Here is a 17,253-nt window from a genome sequence, read left to right on the forward strand (position 1 = left end):
CAGGGATGGCTTGCCATTCTGTATGGAAGGCATCTGGTCAAGAAACAGAAGTCCTAAATTCCCCAAGGTTATGACCTGATTCTCGGAGTCTGGAGGGTGCCTTTCTTCATACGGCCATTTTTGTAGCTCTAAACATTTTTCATTTGCAAAACTGACTTTAACCATACACCTTCATTGTATTAACTTTTTTCGCAGGTATGGACGAGTGAACTATGTTCTTGCCCGGAGGCTGGAACTTCTGCGAGAAGTTGGGCGACTGCAAGAGAGTTTGGGAGTACCAGGAGATGTTTCCTATACTTGCGAAACAGCTGGCCACTTCTTCTTGTATCAAGTAAGAGAACAAATATTTTGAAAAGAGCAGATGTGGCCACAGTATATTTTGGAAACATTCTGGGAATTGATACAAAGTTTTCAGAATTTGGGCTAAAGAACCGGTTGTGTGTTTGCTTAAAAATGCAGTGGCAATTGAAGCTGTAATTATGTTGTTTGTTTTGGGTGCTATTGTTTTAACTCTGTGATGAGTCATAATTAGACAGACCAGTATTCTTGCTTTTGTGTGATTATTGGCAAGCAGTCTGAACTAGATTATTTTTCTGAGTTTTCTGCCTTGATTATATATTTCAGAGCAGTAACCCACCTTGAATTCTGAGACATATTCTTACAAGGAAATAAAATATTTTACTTATACTCACAGCTGGCAGAGAAGCCTGAATAATGTTTTATACCTCTTATGATATTTGTTCAGTATATTTATAAATATGGTTATGAAATGTATTAATTGTAAGAGAAATAGTGCATAGGGCGAAATCCAAAGAACCCAAAGTGCCTTTGGAAAGAGCTCATGTGTCAACACAGTGGAAAATGCCCTTTTCCTACAGCATCACCTTGCGACACATTGGATTCTATTCCAAAGATTACCCTGACTTTCAGGAACCAGGGGTTGGTAGCGATACAGACAAAGGTGGAAAATCCCAGATGCACACTTGATACCCTGTTCATAGTCCACTGGATCATGCCTACAGTAAGAGACCAGAATAAGATGACATATTTATTATGCTGTGCTTCTTTTCAGGTAATGTCCCGTTGGGAAGAATATATAAGCAAAGTGAAAGTTAAAAGTAGCAAGACTCCTGACATTGGTGATATTTCCAACTTTTTTCCTTTTCACCAGTATTTTGCCAATGCCCCTCAGCCAATTTTTAAGGGCAGATCATACAATGAAGACATGGAAATTGCTGAAGGGTGTTTTAGACATATCAAGAAGATATTCACCCAGCTTGAGGTAAGGTCTCTTGGCAGCTGAAAATTATCTTGATGCTTATTTTTAATTCTGTTTTAAAATGTGAGAAGCTGTTTCATTTTTTTAAAGATGCATACCCTACCATTTTATCAGTTGAGCTTCAGGGAGTATACAATATATTAAAATTATACAAGAAAGATAATTTGAGGTGGAAGTAGGGTTGCCAGGTTCATCAGACCAGCCAGCAGGGGATGGGGAAACTTAATGTGAGCAAGGAGCGAAGAAACCTGAAAAACATGCCATTTCTCCATCACCCAGAAGTGACGCAGGGGTGTTGGGGGGTGACCCTGATTTTTAGGCATTTCTTTTTAGAATTATGTACACCTCCTGGATCTCAACTACAGATTTTGGCTGCAAGTTGATATTACAATTTGTAAGCAAATTTGGTGCTGTTTCTCAATTTTGTGAATGTCCTCTTGTTTCTGTAGGAATTCAGGGCATTTGAACTTCTTCGTAGTGGACTGGATAGATCTAAATACTTGCTGGTGAAAGAAGCAAAGATTATTGCAATGACATGTACACATGCCGCTTTGAAGCGGCATGACCTTGTTGAGCTGGGTTTCAAGGTAATGTCACAGCGGGCAAAATGCTAATCTGAAAGATTTCCCTGCTTTAACTGCCTGTCATCTGCTGTTCTAAAGTTAATGATGCCAGATATTTTTTGAAAGTGGTTCTGTGCTTATATCTGCCCTTCAGTGGTGAATGTAGCAAAATGGCTTTTATCTGAGCGTTCTGAAAATAACGGATTACGAAAGCCATTGATTTGATATTCATTTCCTAGTTTTAACTTTGTTTCAAGTGGCTTATAGCCAATTGTCATAAAATGTGGTCATTGAAAAAATGAACACATCTGGAAAAGAAACACTAAAGCCCACATAAAGCCAGGATCATTACCTTCAATAACCAGAGGCTCATGAAATGACACTAGTAACTCAGCCAAAAGCTTCTTGAACTAACCTGGCTTTGAGCAGTTTATGAAACCTAACCAACAAAGGTGTTGTTTGTAACTTCCCTGGAAGGCTATTCCACAGGTTGGGTGTTGCCACAGAAAAGGGTGATAGCTTTCAGGGTCAGCGTACCTCCAGAAAAGAAGACATGCTCCAAAAAAGTTATTCAGGTGTCCCAAAATTGATGGGCTGCTGTAGAAAGCGAGACATGCTTTAAAGTATTTGGGTCCCAAGTCCTGAAAGAATACATTTCTCAGCCAAAATGAATACATTCCTGAATCTGTTTCAGTTTTCTGCTCACTGTGAAGTGTAATTGCAGGCATGCTAGCCTGAGAACATCTCAGGCAACGAAATGTCAGCCACCAAAAAGAAATACCACAGTTGCTACTATGCCATTGATGTGACAGCTATGAGAAGCAACCTGTCACATTTTTTTTCTTTCCAGTATCTCTTTGCTTGTTTACAAGGCCATCATGTATGAAAGAAAGCTCCATTTCCTTTGTAGTTTTTATCTCTTTTCTCAATGTCTTTTGGAATTATATATCATCTAAAAACATTTTGTACCAATTTTCTGTTAATTGGATCCTGGATTCCTGGTGGAATGCTCTTCCGAATGACATGAGGGCCCTGTGGGTCTTAAAACAGTTCTGCAAGGCCTGTAAGACAAAGCAGTTCCACTGGGCCTATGGTCAAGTCCCACAGAACATCATCAGCTGCTGGCCTCCCTGCACAGGCAACAACATTCCCATGCCCCTTACTTAACAACTCCATAGCACTTTATTCCCCCTCTCTCTCACTTTAGAGAAGGCAGTGAGCTCCTTTTGTTTTATTGTATTGACATGATGATGTGAGCTACCCTGAGCCCTTGGGGAAGGGCAGCATAAAAACCTGAAAATAAACATCTTTTCCCCTTAGTTGGTTCCTATTGTTGCATAGATATCTCTTCTTTATAATTTTGTATCTACTTAATCATACATATTTTTTAACTTGTTCATCATGTCTTTCTAACTGGATTAAAATCTTATATATCCACTAGCAGAAAAGCCCATTGTATCCATGAATACAATGGGCACTATAGAATCATAGAGTTGGAAGGGGCCATACAGGCCATCTAGTCCAACCCCTGCTCAACACAGGATCAGCCCTAAGCATCCTAAAGCATTCTATCCCCCCCCCCCCCGCTGCCCTAGGCAGGCCAACCAAGGCTGGAGAAGCCTTGGTGGGCCTTTTTGGGGTCGGGAGGTGTGGTGTGTGGAGGCACTGACCGGCAGTCCGCTCCTGGCAAGGCTGTGGCTGGAGCAGCTTGGGGCTGCGGCGGTGCTGGCAGGGCCTCCCTCCCCCCTCACCGGCCCACAGTCCCAGGCCCTCTGCCCTCCCTCCCAGTTCCTGCTTACTGGGCTGGAACATATTCCAAATGGAAGAAGTTGGAGGGGGATGCGACCAGGAGCGGGACTTCCTTTCTGATTGGCCACTCGTTGGACAGCCAGCCAATCAGGAATGGGTCAGCCAGGACAGCCGACCTGATTGGTGGTTAGGTGGTGAGTCCCCGCTCCTTCCAGTACCCTCTTACATTTTATTTAGGGATACAGAATGTAGTGAATCCTCTTTTTGTTTTATAATCGACAGTTCAAATTCAGTTGCATCTCTGAGAACACCTTCAGAGCCAGCATGCTGTAGTGGTTAAGAGTGGCAGCCTCTAATCTGGAGAATTGGGTTTGATCCTCCACTCTTCCATATACAGCCAGCTGGGTGACCTTGGGTGAGTCACAGTCCTCTTAGAGCAGTTCTATTCTAGCTTCCAGAGTAGGTGGCACTGCTGTGGGGTTAAGAAGGGAAAGGTTTAAGTCACGTTGGAACTCCTTTGGGTTACAAAAAGTTGGATATAAAAATGAGCTCTTCTTCAATACTAAGATCTCCCTTACCCTTGAGACCACTGGAAAATATAGCAGCCATTGAATGTTTGCATCTCCATCTTTAATATCTTGTCCAGACTTTATTTTCCCCTCAGTGTTCATCATCATGCCGTATGTTAAAAAATCATTTTAAAAATGCTCATGTCCATATCGTAGTGAGATTCTATTAGGGACATAAGCAAGAGTTTGAAAAGCTCAGTAAATTTTGGCTTGTAAACCATAATCTCAAAAGTCCGTCTCTGATTATGTGATTTCTTTTTTGTGTTATGACCTTTTAAGTTGATTTCTTAATCCATAGGTTATTGTGTGAGCCTTCAACAAGATCTCCTGATTTTACTTTTCTTTTTCTTGGGTACTAAAATTAGACCTGTCAATTTTGGTGTGGAATAGCCAGACTAGGCAAGTCTCTTTCTAAGGATTATTTGTGCACAAGTCAAGAATAATAGCTAAATTATGCATATTATTCGGACGAAAACAAATGATGCGAATTATAACTTAACTAGTAATCAAGCCCGCTGTATGAATAATACAGCGGGCCCTAGGCACTTACTGTATCGTGGGGGGTCCGTTGGGCGGCGGGGCCTCCCACGGGCGGCAGTCATTTTGCGGGCAGGGAGTCCCTGGCAGCCGCGCTCCGCGCGACTGCCGGGGCCTCCCTCGGGCGGCGGCCTGACCGCATCAGGGCGCCAGGCAGGGAGGCCCCGGCAGCCGCGCAGAGCACGGCTGCCGGGGGCTCCCTTGTGGCTGGGCTGACGCGTCGGAGGCGCTTTGCGCCTCCGACGCGTCAGGCCGGCGGGAAAGGGAGCAACTGCGAGCCGCGCTGCGCGCGGCTCACAGTTGCTGGGGCTGGGAATCGGAGGGACCAATCAATTGGTCCCTCCGATTGTCTGTCCTGAGGAAGGGTCCAACCTTCCTCATCACGGACAAATCCCACCTTAGAACCCCTTAACCATTTATTTAGTCCGTGGCACCCGCGGCGCCACGGGCGGTTTAAAGATTTTAAGACTAATAAGTTGGTTAAAAAACATTCTTCACGCAAAACTTCTGCTGCTTATTTAAACTTCTTTTTAATTTCCCAGTATGATAACATCTTAATGGAAGAGGCTGCTCAAATACTGGAAATTGAAACTTTTATACCACTCCTCTTACAGGTGAGAGTATCTTTAGTTTATGGCTCTTTTGATTTATTTGCTTACATTTATTGCACATTGGTTTTGTGAATAAAAATTGACTTAATGGTAGAGCTCTGGATTGGAGCCTGAGAATTGTGAGCAGATTTGTGTTTACAGAAATTATCTTTCCTGCTTTCCTCTTCTTACTGCAGCATAATGTGCTTCCCGAAATGTTTCTTAGAAGTGAGGGGTGAGGCAAGTGGACCCTTAGGAATATCATGGGGGAGTGTGAGAGGGACAAGAGAATAGATTTCCCATCCCCCCTGTGCATAAACAAAAATGCCCTTCTCCTCACATAAGATGATTTTAAGTTCCAAACTACTGTAGTTTGCATGTGTCTATGAAAAATGTAGAGCCTCTTGTGGCGCAGAGTGGTAAGGCAGCAGTCATGCTGTCTGAAGCTGTCTGCCCATGAGGCTGGGAGTTCAATCCCAGCAGCTGGCTCAAGGTTGACTCAGCCTTCCATCCTTCCGAGGTCGGTAAAATGAGTACCCAGCTTGCTGGGGGGGGGGGGGGTAAAATGGTAATGACTGGGGAAGGCACTGGCAAGGCCACCCCGTATTGAGTCTGCCAAGAAAACGCTAGAGGGCGTCACCCCAAGGGTCAGACATGACTTGGTGCTTGCACAGGGGATACCTTTACCTTTATGAAAAATTTCCTTCTCACTATATCAGAAAACTAATAGTTTTTGTCACATCTTGGTTTAAAGTTATAGTTTGTGACCAGGGTCTCTCTCTCCCTTGCTCTCTCTACTGTTATAGACAGATGACTACCCATTTTGCTCTGTCTATGGGTTACTGGCCAGTGAAAGAGCACGTTCCTTGCTTCTTGATATGCAGTTGTTGCAGAAAGGGGTAAAATGGCTGTTAGAATGTGGTAGTAAGGAATAGCATATTCATAATATTCAGTTTAAAACCTGTTCAGATTATAAACAGAATAAACCTGCAAACATTTTTAGATGTGAAAGAAACTCTTTCTTAGTGTGCCTGTACAGTTGAACTCAAGGTAATAAAACAGGTCAATGATTGTTGCAACAATGGCATGTTGATGCTAATCCTTCTCATTATAATAATTCAATCATGTAATCTTTTTCAATAGAATCCACAGGATGGGTTCAGCCGACTGAAACGATGGATTATGATTGGGGATCATCATCAGTTGCCACCAGTCATTAAGAACATGGCGTTTCAAAAATATTCCAACATGGAACAGTCCCTTTTTACACGGTTTGTCCGTGTGGGAGTGCCAACGGTTGACTTGGATGCCCAAGGAAGAGCAAGAGCTAGGTAGGGCACAACAAGAAGTGTAAGGGGAGATCAGACTTTCTAGATGCAGAGCTGGGATGAACTGGGAAAATCCCTTCTAATATTGAATCAGATCAAGTACGAGAATTAGCAGTTACCTTGAACAAGTTTATTCCCCCTAGACTCGTCTTATTCTGGGTGTTGTTGGGTTCTTGATAATTATACATATTTTAATGCTTATATCAGGAATTACTTTGTTTATAATTAAACCTGTACAGTTACATATTACAATAGCATTGAGATAGCACTTTGATTAGAATGTTCATTATGTTGAGATTGAGCTACTAGATTTGGATGAAAATCCAAAAGCTGTTTAATTAAATTAAAGATATAAAGAACTAGTAGTGGAATAAACGCATCTTAGAAACTCTCATCAGTTCTTGTTTTCCATTGCATTTCCCATAAAGCTTATGCAACCTCTACAACTGGCGTTACAAGAACCTGGGTAACTTGCCACACGTACAACTCTTGCCAGAATTTAGAACGGCAAATGCTGGCTTCCTGTATGACTTCCAGCTCATAAATGTCGAAGACTTCCATGGTGTAGGAGAATCGGAACCTAACCCTTATTTCTATCAGGTAAAAGAAACCATGATAGGTTTTTTTTTTTTTTAAGTCACATTACTCTGTATATGTTTCGGAGTATTAACTTTCAAAGACAGAATGCCAAAGGTCTATGTATAAAACATTCTTACAGAATTTTGAAGGCAGCCGGGTAGTTAGAGTTCATTGTTGTTTGGGTGGGAATGAGTGTGTTCTGAGAGTTTTCTCCGACTGGCAACTGTAATTCTACTGGCCTATTTTGGCACTAAAACACCTAACAGCCCTTGGAAGGAGATCTGTTTTTCTGCAACTGTCTGGATCAAGACCAGCATTGCTGGGTTTTTTGGTTCCATGAGCCAATAATAGTTTTTTAAACTGCATTTTAGGAAGTGTTCAAATTACTTACTGCAGTGTATATGTCTGTTAAGCCAGTGGAAAGGTGAGCATTTCAGACCAGTTACACTGGTGTGGTTCTATAGACATCTACACAGGTGTCATTGTTGTTTACCTGTTCTGGAGCAGAGAACTCGTCAGGAAGCTGAGTGCTTGTTCTCCCATGGTGTTGTAGTCTAATGATAACATATGACTATATCTTGTTCATCAGACATGAAATTTAATTGTCATATTTCTGAAACTTTGCAGAACCTTGGTGAGGCGGAATATGTTGTTGCACTCTTCATGTACATGTGCCTATTGGGTTACCCAGCAGAGAAGATCAGTATCTTGACCACATACAATGGACAAAAACACCTGATTCGAGATATTATTAATCAGCGTTGTGGGAATAACCCCATGATTGGAAGACCAAGCAAGGTAACACCCCAGACTATAATTTGCAGTTTGCCTTGTGCCCCAGTTAGAAAGATAGACTGCACTAGAGTGGTGTAGGAACTGAGGAGAGACTAGGATCTGAGAGATTATAGTTTGAGTCTCTACCATGGAAGTTTGCTCAGTAACCCTTGGTCAGTAACACTTTCTCAGTCTAACCCTCCTCACAAGGGGGTGGTTGTGAGAACACGGGGGGGGGGGAAACAATGTTGTAAACTGCTTTATATCTCCGTTGAGAAGGAAAGCAGGAAATAAAGTTAATCTGTTCCAATTAATATTTCTGGTAAGGGGTTGGAGGAGGAGCTGGTCCCATGGCTTAAGTGCTACTCAACGCTTAACACCCACTCAGGGTGGCTGTCCTGCCCCTGAGTGCCTCCTCCTCCAACCGGCTTGCCTGTCTGTCTAGCGGCCAGACAGTCGCCTTTCATCCCCCACCCTTGACCACCCCCTCCTCCTTCCACTTCCCTCTGAGGCTCAGAGGCTGCAGATCCCTGCCACTTAAGAGCTGCCCCTGCTGGTGAGTTTTCTGCAACCTGCAGAATTTCCAGGTCCTAAGGGGAGGGAGAGGCCATCTGTAGAGTTCTTCCACCCCACCCCCAATCTATTGCTTGTTGTTTTTCTGAATGCAATGGGCTTTGCCCCTAGTACATTAATAAAATACATATGGTGATCACAATTTAGGGAAAGTTGATGTCTTTGTAGATAGTTTGTATTTGCGTTGGCCTGTGGATTGAATGTCTCTGTAGCATTTTAGATTGTTAATTTCACATATTTTGATTTCCTCATGATGAGCCTAAATAATCAGTGAAATATCCTAAATGGTAAACCCTTAATTATAATGATTAAAAAATCAATTTTATATAATTACGGGATAAGTCGACTTTAAAAGTGGGCTCAGGGGGAGAGCGAGGCGGAGGGTGCTGCAGTGAACCCTGCTTTAAAAGCAAGCTAGGAGCTGGCAGCGGCCCCACTCTGCCAATGTTAGCACTGCACCTTCCACCCCGCTCTACCTGTGGTGAATGCTGAGGGAGGGGGGCAGGCAGCTGGCAGCTCCTAGGGTGCTTTTAAAGTGGGCTGACCTTTGCTGCCCTGCACCTACTGCAACCGCTGGTGGGGCCATGAGCACTCATCGCGGGGAGAGCAGGGTGGAAGATGCGGCACTGAAGTCCGCTGGCAGGAGGCACAGGCTTCTAAACCGCTTTTAAGGCAGGCTTTGTGACTGCAGACCTCCACCCCGCTCTCCCTGCAGCGAGCGCTTTAAACAAAACAGCTTAAATAACTAAAGCAAGTAAACATCTCTTGGACTGCTGAGCTGACTAATACAGGCTTCAGGCTCCTGGCCCTTGTTTTTGGACTCATAGTTTGGACCACATCAGGCAAAAGTACCTGCAAGAAGAGGAGAAACTTCACTTAGATGGTATTCAGCTGCTGCTATTAAGCACCCAGGATCTTTCCCACTTTACAGCTTATGATTCTCATGGGTTAAGGATTGTTGTTTTCATTGTGATATTTTCATTATTGCCTAATCCTGGTTCTAAAGGAGTGCCTCTTTAACTCTGAAATGCTAGACAGGAAGGGGCGGTTATAAACAAACAAACTTTGACCAAACCCAAGTCTTGCCTTTAAAGTCTTTCACAACCTGGAAGACTCTTGCATTCTCACACTGCATAAATTTTGCATTATTCCTCTAATCAGTAAAGACTTGTTGTGCTGCCACTCAATGTATCAAAATGGTTTGGGCCTACTTTAGGCCTTTTCAGTAATAGCCCCACCTTATGGGAACAGCATTTCATTAGTAGTCAGTGATCTTTAACCCAGTTAAGGAAGCCTGCGAGGTTTTTGGGAAGAAGAATTAGTCTTGTTGATTGGAGTTATATATTGGAAGGGCATTTGTTATTGTTGTTAGGTGCGAAGTCGTGTCTGACCCATCGCGACCCCATGGACAATGATCCTCCAGGCTTTGGCTGAGTATTAGGCTTTAGGAAGGGCATTAGCTGTTTACATTTAAGTCTGAGTTGTTACTATCTGTGTTGGTGCTGGTTTTATTTTGAGCCACCCCAGGCTACCTTTTTGGGGAGGGAGTCAGATCATAACTAGCCATAAATATAAATAAGTGATATTATATCGGTACCTTCCATCTTCCTGATAGGTGACAACTGTGGACAGGTTTCAAGGTCAGCAAAATGATTACATCATCCTTTCACTTGTACGAACTAAAGCAGTTGGACACTTGAGGTAGGTAGCTAAACATCCTCAGGTATGATTCAGTCCTACCCAAGATAGAGGACTCGTGTGGATTATTTCACCTAGAGTTTCCTCTTCACCCACTTGATGCCTTATTCCCATATTTGTATCCAGCTTCCCATGTCTGTCCTATGCTGGGGAAATAAGACCTCTGTTGAACTGTGCAGGAATCCTCTGCTTGCATGGCACATGCAGTGGATCAGCTTCCAGATTTTAAAAGCTTGTAGTCTGGTTATGTAGGGTTTTTTTAAATGAGCACTTAAACGTTGAAATTTGGGCTTACCTATGTAAATTATGTATCAAAATGAAATAGCAAAGGGTTGTATATTTCAAGTCTGCTCAGCCAAGGGCAGTCTTTTTCATTGGTGTGTGTCCTATTGATGGAAGCCTTATCTGCCTTAACTACAATGAAAGCATGTCTTAAAAGTAATTCAAAACTTGATTCCACCAATGGAAATTTAAAATATTTTTAAAACCACTCCCCCCCATCCCTGTTTAATTATTCCTTTATTTCCAGCTACGTTTTAGTGGTGGGAGAAATTTAGTTTTATCATACTGAAACACATCGCATAAAACACAGAGCTAAAATTGTCATAGGAATGAAGTAGTTGCATGTTTTTACCTCAATGTATTTTTCTTTCTGTACATGAAATAAGAATGTCATCTTGCACAAAATGGCCAATGATGGGCCTGGGGTGGTGGAAAGGGGCGGGGCCCCAGGTGAGCATGTTGACACCTATGCTTCCCAACCGTATTCGGCAGAGTCATACCAATTCTGGGGTTTCTAAAAGTGTGAAGAATGTTCCAGGGGTTTCTAAATGGTAAAAAACTTTCACTGCGTTTGCTGGCAGGGGCTCATGGGAATTGTAGTCCATGGACACATGGAGGGCCGCAGTTTGACTATCACTGCTGTAGAGTTTCACAGACAAAAATGAGCAGTTATCTCCTGCCAAGCTTTCATTGTACAATAGATTGGGATGGAGTTTAAGACATTTTCAACAGTTGAAGATGAGAAAGGAAAGTAAGAGCCGTCTCTAGTTTGTGCTTCTTACTGGTGTGCCAGTACCTATCCCAGTGACTTGGGCACTCTCTAGTTCACATCTTTATTTTAAAATATATCATTGTACCATGTGATAATCCACATTATAAGACAACAAACGCAACTTTGATTAACTTAAGGAAAATTTCTGATGCAAGTGTGTCTGACTGCAATATTGCTTTCCTTTATAAAGGAGTTGTAGTGGTCAAGAAAGCTTTGTGCTTGGCTTTAACACTGTGTTTACTTCTTGAAGGGATGTCCGGCGTTTGGTGGTTGCTATGTCAAGAGCCAGACTTGGGCTGTATATATTTGCAAGGGTCTCGCTGTTCCAGAACTGTTTTGAACTAACGCCTGCTTTCAGCCAGCTCACTGCCCGTCCACTTCAACTGCACATAATCCCCACAGAGTATTTTCCAACAATGCGGCAGGTACGGACAGTTGTTTCCAGTTCCAATAAATAATGCTGACAGCAATAACTGGAAATGAACTTTTTCTGGGTGGTTCTCCTCCCATACACACCCCCTTTAAGGGTATCACTTTCATTTTGATTCTTTTTGTCTCAATGCAAAACGATTCATATATTTACTTCAGGTCTCTCTTTCTTCCCTCCAGAATCGAGAACATCCATCTCACCAAGTTCATATGATAAAGAATATGCCTCAGATGGCCAATTTTGTGTATAACATGTACATGCATATGATACGGAGTACACGCCAGTACAGACAGGTAAAAAATACTGAAAATTGGGAGCCTCCTGTGTTAAAACCTGCTGTATCTATAGACATCTACAGCTAACTTCTGCAATAGATTTGCTTTAGTGGTCTTAATGGTATTTTTAAATTTTTTTCTTATATTTTATAATTAATTTTATTGCCATGGAATCCTTGACTGAGAGATGGGATACAGATTTGTGAATAAATAATGGTGATGTTTACAGTAGAGAAAATTTCCTGATCACCAGAGTTCACTAGCCACCCACACAAGGGATTAATTTGACTTAGTGTAGTATTTCAGAAGACTGAAAGCTGCTTCCAGCCCTAAAGTTTCCTTCGTAAGGAATAAAACTGCTCGATGTCTGAGATCATCATCTGACAGAACAAATTACTTGGGAAAACTAAATTTAAAAATTGCTCTTTTGGAGTACTCTAGTAGAAGAGGGTTGTTGATATGAATGGAGACAGTTAAAGTGAAATACTCTGAAAAACAGCCTGAGTAGTATTGTATTCAGCGTTCACTTACATGAGTTACTAGTAACCTTGTACATATATAATCCATGGTTTATTTCCAGAAAATACTCTCTGTTCTCCAGAGTACTATTAAGACGTTATTTTTAACATCCTATTAGTCCGTTCTTACAACAAGATTGAATGACAGTAATCATGCATGTATAAAATTTGTACCAGCTGCATCACAGGAGGAGCACCAGTTTGTATCCGGCAGCATAAACTATATCTTTTTTTCCCAAGGACAAAGAAATCCCTAATTTGAGAGATTCAGCTTTTCTGAATGCCTGTAATTAATCTTCCAAAGCAACTGTTTTGGCCACATATTAGTGGATCCAGATGTAGTTATTTCAGCGTTTCAGTGTTATTCTCCCTTTTGGCTAGTGCATCCACCGCATTTCTCCATGACTCTCAGAAACTTCAGTTAATAGTAGATTGTATTCAGTTATAATTATATGCCAAAATTCTACTATAGCACCTTTAATGTAACAAAGGAAATAGTATGGAGATGCAGGAAGATTTCTCTGTAATACTGAAACTGTGATTGCTTACTGGCAGCCTAAGAGGACTCCAATATTGTGGAAAACTGTAAACAGTAATATTTTTATCATCAGGGAAAGTCATAAATTCTGTCCTCAACATTGCAGTGACTTTCTACATCATACAGTTAACTTAAAAACTTATATATATTATTTCAGTCCACCCAGTACATTTGCTCAATTAAATGTTTCCTTTTCAGAAGTACTGTGAGTCTCCTCATCCATAACCAGCCTGCTTAGATTGCTGTCACTCACATGGACATAAGTCACACATTAAAGCATTCTGTGTTAAAGCTACCGTATAAGCATAGAGTAATGTCCAGCCATCAGAACATGGCGTTTTCCTGCATTTCTGATCATTCCTGCAGCTGTTTTTGACACCTGAGCAGATTATTTCAGAAGTCATATCGAAAGACCTATCTAGCTGGGTTGGCGTGAAAGGGGGCATTAAAATGTTCCTCCCCCTTCTTCTGTATGCTATGCTGAGGGGTGGGAGACAGTCCCCCAGTCTCTCCGCTCTCCAGCCTCCAACCCTGCAAAGCTTTTCTTCCATACAGGTCCTGCAGTCCCATGAATGTTACCTTTCCAGGGATCAGAAGGGGCTGCCAGGGGTGAAGAAGAGTGTGGAGGAAATCCTTGTGCTTTCCATGCATGTATGGTTGATTTTGAGCCAATTACTGTCAGGTTGAAGCAGTCTAGCCGTAAATGAGATCCAATGAATTACTGGGAAAGCAGACTCCAGTTTAGCAAACAAGTAATCTTGTAGCTGGGAAATGCTTAGAATTCTTTTTTTTTCTTTCAAATATCAAATTGATGTATCACTGTCCAAGACCAGCAAACAAAAATGGATTCCAGAATACATATCAAAAGTAATATATAATTACTTTTGATTACTTCAGACGACTTTCATTAACCAAAGTGCACAAGCTGTTGGGGTCAGTGAGGGCAACCATCTTGGCTGTTCAAAGAGGGTGTTCAGTAGGCAAGCTTCTGTGGTCAGTGAGGGCCACCATGTCCCCTGGATCCCTGTTCATCTTGACTGCTCAAGGGCAGCCAGCAGATAGGAGGCCCACTCAATGTCTTCTGGGGAGTTCCTTGAGGTGCTGAAGGAGGCAGTGGTTCATCCTCTATTAAAGAAACCATTACTGGATCCACAGGACCAGCCATGTACCGCCCAGTCTTGCATCTTGCATTTCTGGGTAAAGTAGTTGAAAGGGCCATCGCGGACCAGCTCCTGGAATTGAAGGAAACTTCAGCACTCGACCCATACCAGTAGGGCTTCTATCCTGGCCAATGGGTGTAGATGGTATTGGTTGCCCTGACAGATGATCTCCGACACCAGCTGGATTGGGGTGGTTAAGCCATCCTTGTGATGTTAAATCTGTCAACCATATTTGATATGGTTGACCACAAGTTGTGATGTGGTTTGATGTGGTTGACCACAAGTTGTTAGCCTACTGCCTCACCAGGACGGGGCTACGTGGGACAACCCTTCAGTGGCTGCTTTCCTTCCTGCAGAACCTGACACAGTGGGTGGCAATGGGGGATGAGTTGTCGTGCCCCTTTCAACTCCCTTGTGGGGCCCCACAGGGGGTGGTGCTTTGCCCTACACTTTAACATCTTTATGTGGCTTCTGGCTCAGCTGGTCCGGAGTTTTGGGCTGGACTGTCATCAATATGCAGATGACACCCAGTGCAATCTCCTCATGGACATCCACCCAGACTCACCCTGAAACCATTTGCCGGATTTTCTGGAAGCTGTAGCTTTGTGGATTGAGCAGAGTTGCCTGAAACTCAACCCCTTCAAGATGGAGGTCCTATGGCTGGGAAGGGAGGAGGGCAGGTCAGGGAGTGCACCTACCCATCCTGGCCAAGATGCAACTTAACATAGTGCCCCTGGCCAGAAATTTGGGGGTGATCCTGGATGCCTCACTTCCCATGGAAGTGCAGGTCACGAGGGTAGCCCGCCAGGTGTTTTATCATGTACACAGGCAAGGTTACTAGCACACTACCTGTCTTCAATGCACCTGGCCCTGGTGATCCGTGCAACGGTCACCTCCAGAATTAACTTCTGTAACTCACCTGCCCTTGTCTCTGCTAGGGTCCTCAGGAACATATTGGGGGGCCCATAACCAGCCTGTGCTGAGGCAGCTGCATAGGTTGCCAGTTGCAGCCTAGATAAGGTTCAAGATCTTAAGGTCCTTCGCGGTCTGGGACCCACATATCCGAGGAACCACCTTTTGCCCTATGCCCCGCACAGAGTTTTAGGCTCTGCAGACACCAACTTGTTAGTGGTACCCGGCTCTTGGGAAGTTCGCCTGGCCCCAACCTGGTGGAATGAGCTCCCGGAAGAGCTGAGGCCCCTACAGGAACTCCCTGCATTCTGCAGGGCCTGCAAAACGGATCTCTTCCACCAGGTCTTCAGTTGAGGTCAGGGCATGGAAGATCAGATGGGCCCCTCCAGGTTAGTCCACAGCCAGACCAGACCATTGCCTGGTGATGGACCGCCGGCACCCATAGATTACCCTCATGGTGCACAGTTGATTTGAAGGTGGATAGGTTTCTGCTACCGGGAAACATAATTTTAATGGGGGAATCAATTATATTATGTATTTTATGTGGGGGTTTTATTATTATGTAACCCGCCATGAGATGGCTTTGCTGATAGGGGTGGGTAATAGATCTAATAATAATAGTATTTAATATTAAAAATATATAAAACAGCATAAAATACATGAAATACATCAACTACAGAATAAAATAATTTCTTTCCTCAATTACTATAGAGGCTTCTGAGTCTAGATCAACAGCTACTTCTGGTTTATGTACCATTTTGATTATTGTTATTTTATGATTTTAACCTTTGTATGAATTTCATGTTGTAAGTCTCCACGAGCCTGCTTGTATGACCTTTTCGCGTTGCATCCCTGACACACAGAAATTCAAAACAAAATTGTCCTTGATGCCCACTGATTTTAAGGGGAATGCATGTAATTAAAATAACCTGACATATCACTAGTGGCCTGTGTTTATCTTGGTGTGCAGAAAGTTGTGCAGGCCTGAAAAAGAATAAAACAGCAGGACACCCTGAGCATCACATACAAACACTGCCTCTGACCTTTGTGAGTCAGACAAATGGGCAACAGCCAATCATGTGCTGTCATTGATTTCAGCAAGCAGTTGCAATAATACTAGGCAAGCCCTCCTCTTTTGGGCAGAATTCTAACACACCTAAAGCGTATTAAGTCCTAACCTAGTAGGGCTGAATTGTCCAAACTTGTGTTTAAAGTATGAGGAGTAAATGTTTTCATAGTGAATGGTTTTTATTTTCTTCTTAGCAGGACTTATTACCTCCTCCAGCACTTGTTGAAGAAAGCGAAACACTCCAGTCACAGGAAAGTGAAGTCGTTCAGAGTCAGGAAGCTGAAATGGAAACCGAAGTTGAAACCAAAACCACATCAGTGGAGACAGCAGCCAAGAAAGTATGTGATGAGAAAGAAAAGGTAGTGGAGGAAGAGGAGGAGCATCGGAAGATGCCTGAACATCCTGGAAGAGATAGTGATAGTGAAGACAGTGAAACAGAGGAGGACACCGAGAAATCCACTTTGTAGTATAATCAAAGACTGAAAAAATCTGTCAGGTGACTATAACCCAATGACAAGTGTCCACTAACTACTTTAGTGGGCCAAATCAATGTTAAATGATACTGAATACTTGCAGTATCATTTCTCTGATACTCAGCAACATATGAACCATTAAAGCAGTTATACTGAAGGATTGTACACATAATTGCAGTGCATATTTTTTGTACTATGTGTTTCAGTAAAGCATTTTTTTTTACAATCACTGTGACTCCTTACTTTGTTCTACAAACACTCTGAGAGATTTTTCAGACCAGATAAAATGTTGATGGCTTTGGTAAAAGTGTGTACTGTCTGAGAAAAGTCAAATAACAATTCCTTTTCATGATGTTCAAGATTTATTACTGACATAAGGCAACCTGCCAGATAAATTAATAGTGATAAATTAACTGGATAAATGAGTGTTAGCTGTCAGTCGTATTTCCCATTTTTTATTTTATCAAGGATGACTGCTTATAAAACTGCCACGATTTCATGGCCAAATATAGCACACTGAAAGCAACGAAAGTCTTAATACTGTAGTAGTTACAGTTTACTAGTGTTGCTTCTGCTAGCGTTCTT

At 42.6% G+C, this 17,253-nt stretch overlaps 1 protein-coding gene across 2 annotated transcripts in view; it reads left to right on the forward strand.

Annotated features, from left to right (window-relative positions):
- AQR (aquarius intron-binding spliceosomal factor) overlaps nt 1-16,897 on the forward strand; it is a 59,707-nt gene extending 42,810 nt beyond the window's left edge. Inside the window, exons 25-35 of one of the 2 annotated variants that reach the window (XM_077322986.1) lie at nt 196-331; nt 1,073-1,282; nt 1,729-1,866; nt 5,240-5,311; nt 6,431-6,618; nt 7,044-7,215; nt 7,822-7,992; nt 10,157-10,242; nt 11,544-11,718; nt 11,903-12,016; nt 16,393-16,897. In XM_077322986.1, coding sequence (XP_077179101.1) covers nt 196-331; nt 1,073-1,282; nt 1,729-1,866; nt 5,240-5,311; nt 6,431-6,618; nt 7,044-7,215; nt 7,822-7,992; nt 10,157-10,242; nt 11,544-11,718; nt 11,903-12,016; nt 16,393-16,662 — 1,732 coding nt within the window. In that variant the 3' untranslated portion in view covers nt 16,663-16,897. Of the gene's footprint in view, nt 1-195; nt 332-1,072; nt 1,283-1,728; nt 1,867-5,239; nt 5,312-6,430; nt 6,619-7,043; nt 7,216-7,821; nt 7,993-10,156; nt 10,243-11,543; nt 11,719-11,902; nt 12,017-16,389 lie in introns of both variants that reach the window. The other variant, XM_077322985.1, reaches the window with a different exon arrangement.
- Nucleotides 16,898-17,253: the final 356 nt, after the last annotated feature.

This window comes from Paroedura picta, chromosome 2 (assembly GCF_049243985.1).
Source record: "Paroedura picta isolate Pp20150507F chromosome 2, Ppicta_v3.0, whole genome shotgun sequence".
Lineage (NCBI taxonomy): Eukaryota > Metazoa > Chordata > Lepidosauria > Squamata > Gekkonidae > Paroedura > Paroedura picta.